This window comes from Ostrinia nubilalis, chromosome 2, assembly GCF_963855985.1.
Source record: "Ostrinia nubilalis chromosome 2, ilOstNubi1.1, whole genome shotgun sequence".
Lineage (NCBI taxonomy): Eukaryota > Metazoa > Arthropoda > Insecta > Lepidoptera > Crambidae > Ostrinia > Ostrinia nubilalis.
Genome location: NC_087089.1, coordinates 14798482 through 14817991, shown reverse-complemented (window position 1 = coordinate 14817991; position 19510 = coordinate 14798482). Strand labels below are relative to the sequence as shown.

The 19510-nt window shown below is 36.7% G+C and overlaps 1 protein-coding gene across 1 annotated transcript; it reads right to left on the bottom strand.

Moving 5' to 3' along the window:
- Positions 1–348: 348 nt before the first annotated feature.
- On the bottom strand, positions 349–7807 carry LOC135084758 (protein lifeguard 4-like). The gene is made up of 5 exons (XM_063979498.1): positions 7629–7807; positions 3702–3865; positions 2998–3103; positions 2420–2571; positions 349–1992 (listed from the first exon to the last, which is right to left on the bottom strand). Exons 1-5 carry the CDS (start codon positions 7692–7694, stop codon positions 1740–1742), a joined length of 741 nt encoding a protein of 246 aa, XP_063835568.1. The 5' UTR covers positions 7695–7807; the 3' UTR covers positions 349–1739.
- Positions 7808–19510: the final 11703 nt, after the last annotated feature.

Genomic DNA, 19510 nt, shown 5'->3' with positions numbered 1-19510 from the left:
ACACATTAGAACAAATATAAGCTATCTGCTCGTGCACAGTTTTTCTCTTTCCGATCATTAGTTTAGAATTTTCCTGCTAGAACAACGTTGCTCCAGCAGGAATCTTTTTTTCGTTTTGTACCAAAACGGCAGCACGCACAAATCTCTAATTCGGCGCACATTTACACCACGTTTGGAACTAATTATACGTTCTACTCATATCACTCTAGGAGCTACTTTCCAGCTGGAGTAACGTTCACATCTGAAGCATATTTGAAGTTTCGCTGACGTTTGACGTACCTCAGGCGCTAAGTCTATACATTAATATCAACTTTCGAGTTAGGTTTACAAACAGATTAATCAAACAGATTCAAATAAAATAAAGATTTTATTTATATTATCCAACAACACGTGGTTACAGTACACATTTATTTTTGTGCTAATATTTATGAGAAATACACTATTCTATTCAAGACGTGTGACACATTTAATTACCACGCTTATTATTTACGAAAGTATGTTTTGAAACATGTATATTAAACAAAATAATACTCATGAATACTTGGAGCGTTAACTCGTTGTCTATCTTACTTGGTATACTAAAAAGCTGCAATTTTATTATTTAAAGATATTAACCATTTGACAGTCCTAAATCCCCTTTGAGTGGGTTACAACGAGTTACAATTGTTTTGCTGTAGTCTCTTGTGATAAACAAATGAACATCAGCAAAACAAGTGAATATGGTGTCGCAAAACAAAAGGGGGGTAAAAAGGAATTTCCTTCGACCAAGCGAAATAGGCAACGGGTTAACACAATATATTTGTAAGGACCGTCATAAAATTCAACAAAAATAAACATTTCACAGCCGTCCCAGTCACATAAAATTACAATACATAATATTAACAATTTTAAATGCATTTTGCATACATTTTGTTGTTTTAGGGAAAAAATTAGGGCTTCTACTTATGTCGAGATCATGCTGAATCTGCATGGAACACGAATCGTGTTAATATGAAATTTTAAATAAATTCTTCACTAGATTTTATAGATATATGTAATTTTACTTGTATTTTATACCTCTTCAGGTGTGAATTTATACACATATTGTTTATAACATGCAGGTACAAACGGACTCTAAAACTGCAAGATGGAACTGCAGTTTATACACGAGATTGTGCAATTTTGTACCTTACTTCATTGAAATTAAAGTTATTTACAAAGTCGATTCAAAATTAATCTAATCGTCAGTACTTATATTTTGTGGGAGCGGCATACATAATACTATAACACTCATAGTGTGATCTATTAAACATATAGGACAGAACATTCACTAAGGCGTGCCGAATGCAAACATTGCCCATTTTGTGATTTGTGGCAGTCACTAGATATTGTATAATATGTATGTATTTACAACAAAAAAAAAAGTATCTAAGTATGTTTATATCCGTTGTCTAGTACCCATAGTACAAGCTTTGCTTAGTTTGGGACTAGAAGCGTAGTGTAAAAATGTCCAAGGATATTTATTTATTATCTCGTACTAGTTGGTAGATGCAAAAAAGGTCCCACTAAAATTTGAATCTTACAACCTTGTATTAAGGTCCTTACCCAATGAAAATTATTAACTGGCCATGCCTCTTAATAGTCAATTTAAAAACAAAATGGAATGGTGATACGATACTCCCAGACGGGGTCCTAAAAAGAAAAATGTCGACTGGTTTTTAACTTGCGACTGCCACAACAAGGGCATATCTCACACCCATTTAATTCCTATTTAATTCGTTCAGTATACGCAGAATATACAGGAACAGATTCAAGATATCCATGTACAAGTTGATGGTGGCTAAGATGTATTCTTCTGGGGAGAGTTGGGTCATCATCTGCTGTGTGTCGAAGATCAGGAAAAGACTGAACAGGACTGCTCCAGTTAAGGACAGAGCGATCTCGAAGAGGGAGCTTTGGATGAATATCTGCAGGATACCGCCCACGATTAGTACGCAGAGGCCGGCGACGAGTCTGAAATGTACATAATAAAAAATATGATAGGGGTAGTGTATTAATAATTCTAAGCTATAACTTCTCAAAAAGAATACAAATTATTTTGCTGGCGTATTCTCGTCAGTTTCATCGATTCCTAAAAAGTTTCAAGTAGTTATTATCTAAGAAAAATCATATAGCTGTTTAAAATATGTACTGCAATATCTTTTATCAATAAGTAATGTCATAAACGCAGACTACATAGATCACATTATCGGGACAGGGATATAAGTATGTTTTAGCGCTACGGCAATGCATTTCGTGGCTTGCTAAAATCATTAACATTGTCATTTCAATCATAGCGTTAAAACTATAACGTGCATTCTTATTTGTTAAAATCCCTTGCCGTGTCGTCGTGATAATGAGCGCAGTCCCTTGGAAGATTGGATATAAGTAAGTAGCTCACCCATATCCAATGAAGGAGAAGTCACGTTTGGTGTTGAGCGTGTACAACGTGAGAGCGAAGACAACAGTCAGGGTGATAGCAAGTGCTTGCAGCACCACCGCTGTGTCGCAGTAAGACACCACCACGCCGATGGAGTATGCCTGGACTATGGTCTGCGGAGAAAAATAAGCATTTACAATGTTAGCTCTTATGAAACATTCTTTGCTAGCTGGTGATTTTGCTGTTATTGGCTTATAGCTGGCATGGCTCTGATTAGTCCTCATTAATTATTTGGTGTATAATGTATAATTTCATTCATAGAAAGGTATAATAACCTTTCAGTTATCTCTATCCTGCTTTGCAACAGAGGGATACATTTTAGTTAAATTAGTTGTGGGCACTGGGCCTTTATTATTGTATGGGGCAATAAAATTATAAACAAATCAATTTTGAGAGAATTAATAAATAACAGTTACTTCGCAGAAAACCTGCATCTCAAGTAGGTACATAAATTGATATGGTTTAACATACATGTACGTGATTTACTCCTTCCTATTTATTACAATCACTATCATCATTCATCTGTAATCAATACTTACAAAGCCAGCCAGCAAGTAAAGGTTAGCGGGGGAGTCTCGGCGCTTGGCGATCAGGGCGAACAGCGTAATCATGCTCAGGATAAACGCGACGAACACCATCCAATTGCTGTGAACATTGTAGTTTTTTTAAATATTACTCATTTGTTTTTGCACAAATTACTAATAGTCCCGTAACCCGTTAGCCCCTCGTGCTAAGCTAAATATGCTTGTGTCACGAGTGAGCTCACCACAATAGTCGAGCGGCGGCTGGATTCGAACTTGCGTTCCCCGGATCACGAGTCGGATAGCCCAAAAGTGAAGGCGTCAAACTCGAGTTTCCAGGAAACAATGCTCAAACCTAGCTGCCACTGGTAAATTTAAAAAAATACCAAACATACATTTATCTATCTACTAGCGGCCACCTGCGACTTATCCCCTTAGGGGTGGAGTTTCGTAAAATCCGTTCTTAGCGAATGTCTGTCTGAACCCTTTAAGGAACCTACCTGCCAAATTTCAAGTTTGTAGGTGTTATAGTTTCCGACATTTCGTGATTAACCAGTAAGTGGTATTTCCCATTTATTTAAATATAAGAAGATAGTGGTGAGACCACTCGTCAGACTGAATACTTAAATAGAAAGACAGGGGTCTTAACGCGACACTTATTAATGAGTTAGATTATGTACGCACGGCTTGAGAAAGTTTAAAATCTTAGATTAAATACTCACTTCTCATGTATAAACCCCTGCACCGGTTTGACGAGCAGGAACACGCTGGCGATGGCGGTGGTCGCCAGTAACTGCACCGTGAGCAGCCCGTACACCTTCCGCACGAAGCCCAGCCGGATCTCCTTGTCCGCGTTCATCACGTTATTCCGGTAAGCGAAGTCATCCTGTTGACAAGCACAAAAACATTTATATGTATCCCAAAATTCAATGATAAGCCGGTGCCGTAAGGCAAAACGCCGATAGTGATGGCCCGCGTTCCGGACTCATATGGCTATCGAGGGCAACGTCAGGTTTTTAGTGGGTAGGCCCTGCCCTTCTGGCAGGGAGAACCCCACATAACCCACTAGCTGTCCCCGCGGCTGGTGGGTATACAAATTAATGTATTTTCCTGACGATGAAAAAAAAAAGACACAAGAACATAAACATTTATATGTGTACCAAAATTCAACGATAAGTCATAAGGTGGAGATAGTCATGACTACTTTAGGAAAAATAAGAACGAAAATATTGTGTAAAAAAATAATTTGATAAATTTTAGTAGAGGCAGACAAGCAAAAAGATGGGAGGATGATATCCGCGAATTAGCAGGTCCATTATGGCCACAAATGGCTAGAAACAGAGAAGCATGGAGATCATGGGAGGAGGCCTATGTCCAAGGACAAACTGGAGATAAGTGCAGCTAAATTGTAAAATGAAAATGAAATGTTGTAAAATACCTTGTAATCCAGTAATAAAGGCTTATATTATTATTATATTATTATAGTAGATGTTATTTTAATTTTTTATTTTACATTTCTTAGGATAACTTACAGCTAAATGTTACATTAATTACAAGTTTCCACCTATAGTTGGGTCATTCCATAAAAATCTGTACATTTTCGACGTCATTTTGTCCGTAACTTTTTTAAGATGCTTTTGAATACTTTATTAGTGTAAATTATAGTTTATTAATTAATTATGTTATGTCTAAAAGGGCCAGTCACTTTATGCTTTATTTTAGGAGAAATTATAATTTTCAATTTTTTCATACTACATTACTCCTATATGACTTCTAATAAAGTGTAAAACATATAACCTTAACATTTATAGATAAGTTAATATACATAATGTAGTTGTTTTGTTATTATCACTATATAAAAAACATCATTCCCTAACTAGTAATTTAGTCCCAAGTGCCGTTTAAAGCTAGGGCCTGACGCTCTAGGGACTGACGATTTGGAGTAAAACTTAACACAAATGCAGATTAACTTTATATTATAAGATGCTCAATACGATGTGCCGAAAATAGCCAAAAAACCACACGTAAATACTATTAAAATATATACAATTTCCTATTGTAATCAATAAAGCTACTCAACTAGGGACTGACGAAGTGACTGGATTAACACATGTTTCCGCAACAACTGGCACGTTTGCACTAATTCAAAAAACGGCTACCGCAAAGCCAGTATGGTCTGAGGATAACTTCGTATCGTACTTTAAACTCAACTAAATGTCATTTATAGCCTGACCAGGAACATAAAAACCCTGGCATAGAGGCGCGTCAATTGCATTTGATAGTGCAACACTGAGTACAGTCGTACCTGTGTTAAATTAATAGGCTAACTTTATGTATCAGGATTCAGAATTACAGGCTAATTTGATATTTTCATAAATTAACGAAAAAATATTATTATAGGTAACCTGGTTTAAATAAATTAAATGAAACCATCAATCGAGCTAGTAGGATTTATTTTATTATTCATCAATAATAAAATTCAGAACTTGAATATTCAACTGCAATGTCTGCTAAGAACGCTTCAAACTCGGTACTTCTTTCCCAATTCCATAAAATTCAACACTTAAAAAGTGACAAAAAACTTTAAAATAGGTAGTTGAAATAAACCACAGCTAATTTTCATAGTTGACTGTACTATACTATAAACATGTCAGTCAATTTGACAACCTTTGTCGGAAACATTATTCAATGAAAATATTGTCCGAACCCTTAGTATTTCTCTTCGACAAATACTTTAACACATTGTGAACCACTTTTCTTTCACGACTATAAAAAGATTTTAGCAATTTATTCACAAAATCAATTGCGCACATTTAAAATAAAGTTTGTTTACACTATGACAGCAATAAACTGACATGCAAGGTGACATTATAATGAAGTTTTCAGTTACTGTTGCCATTAAAAGAAATTAGTACCATTAGTTTTCCGCAACATGGCGAGGGTTTTTATGTTCCTGGTCAGGCTATACTCTAAATACATATTAAAGCGCAAAATTATAAAATCAGTGCGTGGCGAGGGAATGACGCTAAAAGCTGTAGACTCTTTTTCAACTAAAGAAAATCAAATTATTGTTTATTGAAACCGCAAAATATTAATAGAATTTGGTGTAATATACATTTAAATAGATTATTCGTTAATTAAAACAAAGGATAAAGTTGATGTTTTTATAAATGTGGGTCCCAAAACACAAACTTTTGGAGTACGGACATGCCTAGGGAATGACGTTTTGGGTCATTCAAAAGTAATTTAAAATAGTTTCAAAAAATATAAATGGGTGATGAATAAAGCACATTGCGAGCTGTTATTTAACAATTTTGGAATAAAATATTAACAAATATTTCATGTGAAATGTGGCGCGGACTAAGAGTTGACATATTTTTGTGGAATGACCCAGTTAGACAATTTTATCGCGTACAGAAAACAATGTTAATTGAAATTCATGCTACTATTTAACGAAGAAAAGATTATTAAATTTTGTTTAAACTGGTTGACAGGGGTATTGAATAAGTCCAGTTCCATGTATTACTATGATAATATCACCTAAAATGGATAATGTTCCACATTATTCAAAATTTTCATATAAACATAACTACAACAATTACAATGGTGTACTCAAATGTAGGTACTTATGACATCAGAAGTCTACTTACATACATACATACTTAGTATGTAGAAGAAACCAACAAGACCACAAAATATTTACTTAAGACAAGGTTTTCCTTCTCTGTTCTCTCCTTGAAGACATTTTTTCCTTAAACATACTTATGCAGGGAAAGTAAACAGTGGTAAAACCTGCACAGATTATTAATCTTGACCTAGAACTTAATTATTATTAGTTTATTATAGGAAAATAAGCTAATTTTATAGTCTAATGTGTGAAGTAGTTAAATAGAGATTAATTTGGTGAGTTTCAAACAGCTGTTTCAGTATAGCTAAGTATTAGGGATAATTACATCATAATTTATTCATATTCATGCTAGTCTGTTAGTTGCCTGTTACCATTTGGTTTGACAATCAGGACCTTTCAACATAACTATGTTGTGGATAGACACAGACAATGTCACATCTACTTTAACATTGTAGTATTCTTGCTATAATAGAAAAAAAATAGTTTTCCTATAGTAATGCCAAGTGTACCATCATTTCATAAAATTCATTTATTTTTGCAAATAGGCTTTTAAAAAGCACTTTTACAAAAGGTTTATGTAACTAAATAAACAGTTATACTGAAAATAGCATAGCATTATCAAAATAAATCATGTAATTAATTATATCATGGCATGATAATGTTTAATCTAAATTACAAGACTACTAGCTTTCAGTATTTGATTGTTTATAATTTCACTAACTATTCAATGCCATGATTATCTTTCAGGAATAAATATTGAATGGCTGATAAGAGCTATAAAACAAATTATAAGAATGAAGTTTTTATCTATTTGTTATTCAACGAGAAGGAACCTTGGCATTTTGCTTTCACATTAAACAGGTGCAAATAGTTAAAAAAAATGAGCGATACATATGACGTGTAAAATAAAATAATACGAAAGTAAACGATAAAGCGTGACAATCATCTAAATATATTCTTTTGTCGTGCTAATGCTGTAAAAATAATGTAAAAACGATCGTGCTACGTGACGAAATATTACCTCAATGTTTTCTTTCCCACCAAGTTCACAGTCCTCCTGAGCATACATTAGGGGAATAGAAGCCATGATTTATAATTTTTAGCACTTTTAATCACTAATTACTTGAATTCACAGCTGAATTATCAATTAAAAACGCGAAGGATTTCCCCGTTTACGTATTTTCCATTCAATGACACATGTCAAAGAATGATAATGACAGATTTGGTATTGCCATAATAAAAAAAACTTGTCTATGGCTAGTCTGCAACGTAATTTATGCTGTTTTTAAATAACGTTATTTGAATTCAGCTTAATTTCTTGATGTTCACGATCTTTCACGATGATGATGATGACGCTTCACTTTCCAACCAAGAAGTTCTTTAAACCTACTTACCTAATTTGCCTTCATAATTATTATTATTCATTTCTACCACTTCAGTTTTAGTATGTAAAAGTACTAAATTTTAGTTTTTCCCCGTTTTCGATACCATACCATCACCATGTAGGTAAGTAGGTACGTTTGCAAACATTTGAGCGATTTAATAACAACAAACAATTTGTCATCCGAGCACAGACTCGGAGCAAATAGTGAATTTCACGTTAAATTGCACCACGTACAAAATGCATGTAAAATGCATAGTCCAGTCAATAAAGCATTATAGATGGAAAACTGTAGAACACAATTTCTGACTTCAGGACTTTATTTAGACTAGTTAGTAGGTGAACATAGCAAAAGTCCCCGCCCTTAGCCCTTGAGCCGGCGGGGAGAGGGGGGTTTAAAGGTGCCACTTTTCGGTTTTTCGCTTAATCCTCGGAAACTATGCGCCCTAGTGACATGACTACTATGAACCAAAAAAAGCATATTAAATTTGCTACAGGTGAGATGGAAAAGTTTTTCTATAAATTGTATAGTTTTCGCGGCATCTGCTCTAGAAGGTCTGTAATATTGGAAATTTTATTTTTATCTTACATGTTCCCATCAGGAGAAAATCGACTAAATCAACATTGAGCAATCATTCTAGACATGCGGGAGCATGTTAAGCCTAGTTCCAGGGAGGGGACTGCACCGTGCGTATATTTAGACGAACTACTTTGAGCCATTTTTGACTCCGCATCACTCAAAAACTACTGTGCATTAACACTTGAAATTTGGTTCATGTGTTGAGACTTGCAAGATATACATCAGTTTCAAATTTCATAAATATGCCTCAAACGGTTCTTTAGGTATTGACGTCCAAAAATCTACATGTCTGACCTATAGACCAAATTCTAACCACTTCCAGATGACCTCGAAGGTTCAAATTTGGCATCCAGAAAGGTAGTTATGTAAATACAAAGGAACAAATAAAAAACCAGTAAATTTTAACATTTCACATGTGATAGATAGATTTTAGTGTTCTAAATGTCGATTTTTGAACGTCAATACCTAAATAACCGTTTGAGGTATATTTATGAAATTTGAAGCTAATGTATATCTTGCAAGTCTCAATACATGAGCCAAATTTGAAGTGTTAATGCACAGTAGTTTTTGAATGATGAGGAGTCAAAAGTGGCTCTAATTGGTTCGTCTAAATATAAGCACGGTGCAGTCCCCTCCCTGGAACTAGGCTTAACATGCTCCCGCGTGTCTATAGTGTTTGCTCAATGTTGATTTAGTCGATTTTCTCCTGAAAGGAACATGTAAGACAACAATAAAATTTCCAATTTTACAGACCTTCTAGAGCAGATGCCGTAAAAACTATACAAGATAAAGAAAAACATGACGGTCTCACCTGTAGCAAATTGAATAAGCTTTTTTTGGTTCATAGTAGTCATGTCACTAGGACGCATAGTTTCCGAGGATTAAGCGAAAAACCGAAAAGTTATACCTTTAAACCCCCCTCTCCCCGCCGGCTCAAGGGCTAAGGGCGGGGACTTTTGCTATGTTCACCACCTAACTAGGCTAAATAAAGTCCCGAGGTCAGAAATTGTGTTCCACGGATTTCTCTCTACACCGTCGTTAAGGCATTCATTGACTGGACTAGCAGGCGACATTTCGTAATAAGTTGCACTAGACAGAGATATGAAATAAAATTGAGTTAGCAGCCGACCGCGCCCGTGCTGAACCGAACAAATCAGGTTGCGAGAAGAAAATGTATTTATCCAGTAATAGAATCATGGTGGAATCCAGCTTGAAGCGGCTTTATTCTCTATTGAAGTTCTTTGTTATAGAACTGGGCATTTGTTTTAAAGTAGTGCGTCGGTAGGTATTGACTGTTAAACATATGAAAGACATTCGGAAAAACGTCTCAACTTCTGCTAACTAATGGTCATTATCGGTGGTAGCCACAGTAAACTAATTAAGTATGAATTAAGTTATCTAATCTATACTATCTATACTAATATTACAAATGCGAAAGTAACTGTGTCTGTCTGTCTGTTTGTCTTCCTTTCACGCCGAAACCACTGAATCTATTTTGATGAAATTTGGCATAGAGTTTGAGTCCCGGGAAAGGACATACGACAGTTTTTATCCCGGTTTTTGGAACAGGGACGCGAGCGATAAAGTTTCTCTGTGACAGACAAAATTCCACGCGGGCGAAGCCACGGGCGGAAAGCTAGTTAAATATAAAGATCAATAGGTACCTATCGCGTAAAAAGTTTCACTTCGTCCAACTCAATACCTACCTACTGTTTGTTTAGAAACCAACTAATGGCCACTCCGTGCTTATTTGCTTTTATAATGCTTACCTAATAACCGCTTTTATAGCCGAAGCCCGCAATAAATCCTTTTAATTGTCAGACGCGAATATCCAGGTTAAACATTGCCTGCGTTAGTTTGGTTCGACTATAATGGCACTGGAGTTGGCCGTTATTCTACGATTATGATCACAGGTAAGTAGGTATTGGGCAAGAGATTGCACATTGATAACAGAACAGTTGAAAATGGACAAGGATTAGATTTTAGTAGCCTAAGTTACGTAGAACACGGAATTAAGGATAGAAATTATTGTCCTTTAAGAAAAGTGAGAAACTTAATTGGCAAACTGGCAAAAGCTGTAAATTGCTTATAATTTCCCAGAAGGATACCCAAATCAAAAACACTAAATATCATGCGCTCATCAAGTGAGAGTGATGTTAAGCCGTTTTTATAATTAAATACTTACTATCCTAGCTTTTTGAAGACTCTGTAGTTATCTGCGTTGGATAACTGTCTGTGTGAGAAGGTACTACTACCTAGTTTGACCACTATTCTGGTTGAATTTTTGGAGTTATTTTAATGTAAGTTTGACATTATATTCGTCGAAATCCGTGGAATAAAATTGTAAATGAGTCATAGATTTTATCATTGCGTACATCTATGGCTAAATTGCAGAGCGAAGAGCGCTTTTCGTAATCCTCATTTAGCTGCAGACTAAATAGAGCGGCACAGCTCTTGTGGTCAAGCTATACATAAGGAGATTTACCACAGATATGCCCGTTTTCACCATTAATCCCTATTTTTTAAGTGACCCCCATGTAAGCAAAATTCCTGTTATTTGTTACCATAGTCACTTAAAAAATAGGGATTGATGGTGAAAACGGGCATTAGTCTCACATAGATAGTACTGCCGGCTCCATAAAGTAGAAGTGGCGTTACGTCGCTGTTCAAGGCTGCGGTATGCCTAGGGCGGCGTTATAGCAAGGGGCGCGGCTGTTTGCATTATACGTCGTTACGGCTTTGCGGCTTGCCTTTTTACTCGATCATGATAAATGAATAGTGTTGCCAGGTGAAAATTCTTGCTAATGGGTGCTAGCCCTTAACCTTGTTAAGACTTAGGTAGGATAGTAGGCGCTACATCATGAGTGGTGTTCTAAGATTATATTTTTTCCGATAAGTTTGTATTCGAATCTAAAAACTAATATCGGAATCTAAAAATCCAAATCCTTAGATAATCGGATTACAATGAATTTAACCAGAAAGTATGACGACTCGCTTTCGTCTCCGCTGTTTTTCTAATTATTAAAATGTAACTTGTAAGGCTCATCATCATTGGGAAGGCCTATGTTCAGCAGTGGACGTCATTCGGCTGAAACGAACGAACGAACCTTAGTATTAGTATTACCAGTTCAGTCCTTAAAAGGCTCTTACAGTATCTAGGTTTACCAGCCTTCGAGGTAATGCACTGGAAACCATTCCCCATCAACGAGTCATTACCTAGCTCTCGCACATAACTATAAACTTTTACTAGCAGTAATTAACGATGCCTCGTATGACGAATGTGCATCCAGCCTTTATTTCCCACCAGGGCGGCGCCACTGTGAAACAGGGAAAATTATCTGTCTACAGGCTACGCTATGCTAGTTTTTTAAAATCAAAAAAATCAAAATCAAAAATATTTATTCAGTTTAGACCACAAGTGGCACTTATGAACGTCAATAGAAAATAATAAAAAAAGAAAAGGTAGCCCTTATGGGGCAGTTTACATGTCTCCTTATCTTTTGGGCCCTACCCTACCCTAGCCCTACCCTTTAGGGTTCCGTAGCCAAATGGCAAAAAACGGAACCCTTGTAGATTCGTCATGTCTGTCTGTCCGTCCGTATGTCACAGCCATTTTTTTCCACAATGAACGGTCCTGCGCTGCCCGCATCCAGGCTCTTCCCGCGTCCTTCACCAGATTGTCGGTCCACCTAGTAGGAGGCAGCCGTTCCAGCCCGTGGTCGCCACTCGAGAACTTTTCGGCCCCAACGGCCATCGTCTCTACGAGCTATGTGGCCCGCCCACTACCACTTGATTTTAGCAATTCTGCGAGCTATGTCGGTCACTTTGGTTATCCTGCGGATCTCCTCATTTCTGATTCGATCACGCAGGGAAACTCCGAGCATAGTACTGATTAAGTGCTATTATTTTTAAATGCTTTCCAATCCTGATTTAAAAAATAGGATATTACCACCTATCTGCTCCTACATTTAAAAACTTCGGCATATAATATAAGTACTTTAGGTTTCAAGGAATTGAAATAGAAATGGAAAAACGTAACCCTCCTTTTGGCGCAGTCGGGTAAAAATATTAATTCAATATCACAAACACATACCTAACCTGCAACAGTTTTGCAATTGCAAATAAATGTAAGTACTTACCTAAGTACATGCTATAATGATACATTCTGAAAAATCCATGGAGGATTTTAGTAACGTCACGACACTGGTCTTCCGTGGACACCCAATTGGAGAATTAGAAATACTTAAATAGATTTAATTTCATATAAGAATCCTTTTGAAATGAGATGGCATTCTCATACGGTCAATAAGTATAGGAACTGCACAGTTTACTGAAGTTATTAAAGTTTATGCATAGTATTCCTACCGACCACTGTAGGCCGTAAATTTGCCACGCCAAATTGAGCGCAAGGCTCTGCTTTGATGGAGAGACTGACGACGTTTTTTGATTAAAATGTACTTATCTAAGTACTTCATGTTATCCTGAATCTAGTATTATCTGAAGCATACGAGTATAATCATCGCTATTGAAAACCATTTGACGGAGTTATTAAAAGAAAGTACATTTTTTATCGAAACTTAAAAAAACTTGTATAAGGATATATAAATATACATTTTCATATCCATAAACAAGTTCGTAAACAATCTTTCATCCTCTATTTTACTTGTTAACATACATAGTTGCTGTGGCAAAAAAAGGAAATCGTCTTTTCGAGCGATTCGTAGCAAATGCCAGTCGTGAAGCCCTGTGATGCTACGCCGTAGCATTTCCTATACTTCGTAGTATTTCGTAGTTCGTAGCAATTATTGTGTATCATATAGGTATACACAGTATGCATGTTGGATAATTATTATTATGTCCGATTTATTTTAGAAGTAATTCCTAACGTTTTCAGTGGGGATTCAGTATGTTAATTCGAATTAGTATACGAGTAGGTAGCTACTTATTAACCAATTTGAAAGGCACTAACAACTTAATTTTACAAAAAAAAAACGATTTAGTTTTAGACTAAAATTCCATTTTAAAATTTTTTGTAAAATCGGTGTCAATATGGTCAATAAAGACCAAAATTGTAATACTGTTTCTTGTGACTTGAGCCATGGATGTAGACAGCCGAGGGCCCATTGTCGCGTTGGCTTCTCGGAAAATTTAATTAGAATTCCCGCGAAAATTTCCCCCATAAAGATGTTCCAGATAAAAGAGTTCGAGAGAATAGGCGGGGGACTACCCTCAATGTTGTCTTGGGGCCATACTTGTGAGGCGCTTACTTAACATTTGTTGAGTTAGATTTGGAAACTCACAATATGCCTTCCCTTTTAGATATTATCAAGCCTTATAGATGTTAAATTGAGATATTTGTCAAGGAAATAATAACGATTTGACATTTGTGATAACCAAACACTCATCTAAGTATATCTATAAAAGTGAAAGGTTTCTTACTCATCATGAAATCTCAAAAACTACAAGCGCTAGGAGTCTCAAATTTTGCGTGGGGGTTCTTTTTAGAACGTAAGTGCTTACTAAGACGGAATTTTGCAAAATTCAACCCCTAAGGGGGTAAAACGGGATCCATGCGTACGAAAGTCGAGGGCGGCCATTAGTCACAAATCACATTGAAATAAAAACGACGTTTCTTAATTCCTTATTATTAAATCAAAGCATGAATTATTTACTCATGTTATATTATGTTTACACATTTGTCCATAGTCAGCCTTTTTCCAACTCTAAATAAATCGTGTTAACTGCCATATTATATTAACTACCATTAAGTTACTCGCGAAGTAAAAACGAGCAAAAGTATCAAACATTTATAAAACTAAACATATCAATATTTCCTACCAACTTTATCAGAATAATATCTCAAAAGCATGCATCGTATTTTGTAAGAATCTTCCGTGCAAGCGAAGTGTTATTAACGTATTCTCGATCGCATCTGTAGTAGGACCCCGCTGATATTTATCAATAATTGAAAACGTTTGGGGGTCTATTACCAACGCACCATCGAGACTGGTTTCGAAAAAATTGCTAAAAGATACGAATTCTTCTTAGCAATAGAGCTGAATTTTGCTTAAAACTGATAACGATTGGTTTCGCGAGGCGGAATGGCTTTACGTAGTACAGGGGCCATCACAAAAGCGAGAAAGCCAGATTTAATGTTGACGATTCTATAATGATACTTTTTGCTTAATGCTCTTTGCTTTATGGCTTTGCGGATGGGATGCGAGTGGTGGGAAAATTAAGAAAAAAATCAGGAATCATTTTGAATTTGAATGTATTAGTAAAATCCAGGTTTAAAGTTTTCTTTTTTTGATGGCTTACCTGTTTCTTGCCAGTGTTATATTGTAATGATGGCAGATGATGCAATTTTTCTGCAAAAATGACAACTCTAATTTCTTTGACGGGTTACTAGTAGTTTCGCACGATTTTCCTTCGCACGAATGTGCGAAACGTCCCCTTTCAATAACAATTTTTTTTTAGTAGGCGTTTCGCCCGGATGTATTAAAATTATTAAAATCACACGCGAATCGACTCTTTTTTGAGCTAGTAGTATGCGATTTCTAGTTCTCAAAGGGGTCGATTCGCACCCGTTTTTAATACTTTTGATAAATCCGGGCGAAACGCCTACTAAAAACAATTATTATTGAAAGGGGACGTTTCGCACATTCGTGCGAAGGAAAATTGTGTGAAACTACTACTAACCCAAAAATTAAAATTACATCTTATTTCTACAGTAAAAAAAAAAGATTGTGTACACTGTGTTTAGGTCTTTTCTGTTAAAAACAACTGAAAAGTTTCCAAACAAAATAGTTTACCCAAGTTTTAACCGTAAAACATTTTCATACGGCGCAAAATCACAGACAAAAAACGCTATGTGGGCCGCATAATTACCAACGTTGTATCGTTGCCGCAATGCGTCCGATTGCATTCGCACTGCGCAGATTATAACTGATTTCGATATGCTAATACCTTTATGGCGGGTACAGTCGCGACGAAAATGGAGATGGAAATACGCAAGTCCTGGTGTCACGTGACTTGAAACTATTTTGAACTGCGTCAAAATTGATAAGATTATAACATTATAATCAGGAGTTTGCATGTGAAAATGCTTAGATACTTAAATCAATAACCCGATTCGTCTTTTTTAAATCAAGATCGAAAATGTGTAGGTGCCTAACAAAATATCGAATTATCGATGACGAATGAACGTCAGATTTATTATGGCACAGTTTAAATTTTTTCAACACAAGTGTTGCAGTTTAAAAGCATAAAGTTATTAAACCTAGCCGAAGGAATATTAACTTTATGTTTCAGTTAAGTATCCTGTTGAAATATAGAGAACGTCAAAAACAACATTTGAACCTTTTTGTACTCGTCTGTACCTTCCTTTTCTCATTGCCGATTTGGGTCATCAGGGTAATATTAATTAATAAAGCAGACCGGTCATTAGCGACGATTGCGGAGAGATAAGGTTATCGAGCTGTCATGGAGGATTTATCATTAAAATCATTAAAACTAGGAAGAGACATGCATGGGAATACATACATTAAAATGCCTTGAAGGAATTCAAGATGCTAAGGTCATCCCAAATAGCACAACAGGGCTATATAGCGGCCGTCATACTTTTTACCTGGGTTCTGAAAGCTGTATAATAGAGTCTGTTAACAGAGCTTCTTCAGCGGTTATAACTCTTAAATGGGCACAAATCCTACCTTTGGTTGCCCTTTAAATGTTTTTGCCATAGAAAACAAGAAAAAACAAATTAGGGATAGAGAAAATCCGTCAGCACAGATAGCCGCAGGCAACGCAGCCTGTCCGGGATGATGACCACGTCAACCTGACCTACCTCGCCCCCCACCACACACTGACCAATAGAACCCTCCCCCGGATCTAATGAAAAAACAGGGGTCAACGGAAAATGGCCGCCCTCACGTGGAAAACACCGGCATATACCGGTCAGATTCAATTTAATTTCAGAATAGAGCCGTTGTTTCATTCGTTTGAATTTCGAATTGCATTGTCCATGGCCGGTGTTTAAATGCGTTGGACGAGCGAGAGGGTTGCCAGGTTGTCTCGCTCTTGTGACGTCAGCAAGGTGTTGACGCGGCCCATTTCCATTATTTAAATTAGGATATTCTGAATGCGGTTCGGCCTACGGACCAAGCAGGATGATGGATGTGAGGAGATTGTTGCAATGCATGAATGTGAACAAGCGTTGGAAATGTAGTTATACCTAGAAACCTATTTATTTTGTCACATACATAGCCAAAACCTGAAAAGGAGAATTGTTTATGAAAAAAAAACTTGAAAAAAGCATTTCTGATTCAGTTATCATCAGTTCTATAAAAGCTAATAATATGACTTAGTTGTTAGACAGTGTGTCCGACTTCAAAAAGCTATGGACTCGATTCTCGAATGAAGCATACTCGTATGTTGCGTAAAATCAGGTAGGATGAGCAGCCGATTCGATTTTCCTATTGTGATTCATTAAGCCTTACTTGCACACTATAGAAGAAGAAATGCATTGTACTCGTATACTGGACAAATAAAAAATGTTAAGGGATGCTAATTAAAAAAGCAGATGGAAAAAATCACAAAGTTGTTTAGTAGTAAACTCCATGAATATGTAACATTAAGCATTATAATACAACTTTTTCCAAATCATTAGAATACGAACTTTCACTCAAGTCCTGCATTGAAATCGATCTTATTTACAGTTTTGGACAGCTTCCAACTATAATTGCGGTACTAACGACCCCGCTATCAGTATATTGCGGTAACACGCCGCCCTCGTCAGCCTATAACTAGGTAAGTGAAATGCATAGAGGTGGGGCCTCACACGCAGCGAGTACCTATACTTTATACCTGAGACGCACAAACTTACTGGGACCAGGGGCCACTCGGGCAGATTATGAGCTAAAAGCGGGAAGCAGAAAAAGCAACTGAATAAAGTTCAGGTTATTATAACTTCGCTGTCCGGCCGCATGAACACACAGGCCGTGGGCCACGGTTTGTACATCCTTGTTTTATACTCTGGGTGGGACTTATTGTAGAGGTACCTACAAACGCGTACAGTATCGATACAGCATCGATATAGCCGTAAACTAACGGCCTTTTTTCTGGTGGTACGCGTACAGTACGCGTAGGCGTAACTATTATGGCAGAGGTCTTAGGTTCGCCGTTCGACTCCCACACTATGCAAACATTTGTGTGCATCAACATTTAAATATTTTTTTGTATTGGTCTGGATGTTTCATGCATTCTTTGCCTCAATCAGGCAAAGAGTTTTAGGCCAATTCCAGGTTTTAGGTTTCTCCTCCTCCGCTGTAAGAGAGGACTCGCCTCAACTGTAAAATGAAAAGTGCAATATTTTGAGCGCCGTGTTTACACCGGCAGTTAATTAACCTACCCCAATGAATACCGTGATTTATTTATTGCAACACATATAGGAAACTCGGGCGTAATAAATATGATGCGAATATGGAATGGACGGATGCGCCTGATGGATATTAATGGACACGATAAGCCATTAATAATAGCAAACTACAGTTTTTATACCATTTTCGTAGTTAATTTTGATATCGAAATTCTTATCGGAAATACTGACTTTCTCTTTATTGTTGTCAATTTATTATTGTTGTTATTTCATGACTAATTGACCCTAAACTATGTATTATCATTATAATTTCAGCCTATGGCAGTCCGTGGACGCAAATAGTGCCACATCTTCTTGAGGTCATTGGTCCATCGAGCAGGAATTCAATGAAATTTGATAATTATATTAAATCTGTTCAAGCAATAATATAAATGAACACTATACGTTAACATTCAATGTCTATGAATTTTTGTCCTCGCCAGGATTGCAACCCGCAAGTGCAACTGGCTTTGTAGTCCAGTACGCGAACCACCAGTCCAGGACCACCTGAAGATGACCATATTTTAGTCCTATTCTTATGAGAGGTACATAAAAAAAGACTTATGCTAGATACTCGTACCTAGGTAACTTTTATATTTCCTGAACTACTGCACTAGATCCCATTAAGGTCTAAACAAGTACAGTTATTGCCCTTCAAGGAATGTCTGCAGTAGGTATGTAGGTATGTAGGTAGGTACAAAGCTTCCATAACAAACTCATAAACCCAACTGGTCGGATGACCTCAACACACGGCTCGAAGCGATACCAAAGAGTGTCGAACGAGGCCGCACCATAGACTAAGTAGTGTACAGAGGAACTTCTTGAATTTATACGGGACTATCCCACCTTTCGTTCCTACCATTGCAAATGCTGTGTAACCAGGATCTAAAACTTGACCGCCCATTCCCATAAAAAGTAATACAAACCCAGCCAATGAAGGTCAAATTAAAATTAGTCCCGGGGAAAGATAAACTGTCATTAAACCCGCAACGGAATTAATTACAAAAACATAGAGTTGTAAATAGATTGAAAATATTTAATATTTTTTCTTTTAAAACAAATGGCGTTTACTGCTGGACAAACCCCTCCTGAAATGAATTCCACAATGACCGTCCTATGCTGCCCACATTTATTCTTATACTCGATCGAGGCAATTGGAATAGTCAAGGAACAAAAACAATTACTTAAGACATATTTTTTACTGTACACACGGCCACAGTGTTAACTATCCATTTCCGTTTTTGCTCTCGCTCTCATCAAATGGCGATTCTTTGCGATAGAACGAGATGACATGATCGGCAATGGGCGGTTAACACTGTTGCCGATAGTACAACGTGAAACAATGGACTTAAAACGGACCTATATGAAGTTGTTTCTCTGCATCTTTTGTATTGAATGTCGGGTCGTAAAAGTTATAGGTGTTGTCTATTGCACTGGAAACACTGGTATGAATATTTGTTTTATACTTCTGAGTGGTTATTCCCTTTAAAGCACGGTTGGAAAGCTTCATAGTCAGAGAACTAGCACAAT

Excerpts from the sequence above, each read along its gene's own strand:
- LOC135084758 (XM_063979498.1), bottom strand. The coding sequence starts at position 7,694 with ATGGCTTCTATTCCCCTAATGTATGCTCAGGAGGACTGTGAACTTGGT. Across the intron at positions 3,866-7,628 it reads GTGGGAAAGAAAACATTGAG|GATGACTTCGCTTACCGGAA; the intron begins GTAATATTTCGT and ends GCTTGTCAACAG. Across the intron at positions 1,993-2,419 it reads TTCTCCTTCATTGGATATGG|ACTCGTCGCCGGCCTCTGCG; the intron begins GTGAGCTACTTA and ends TGTACATTTCAG.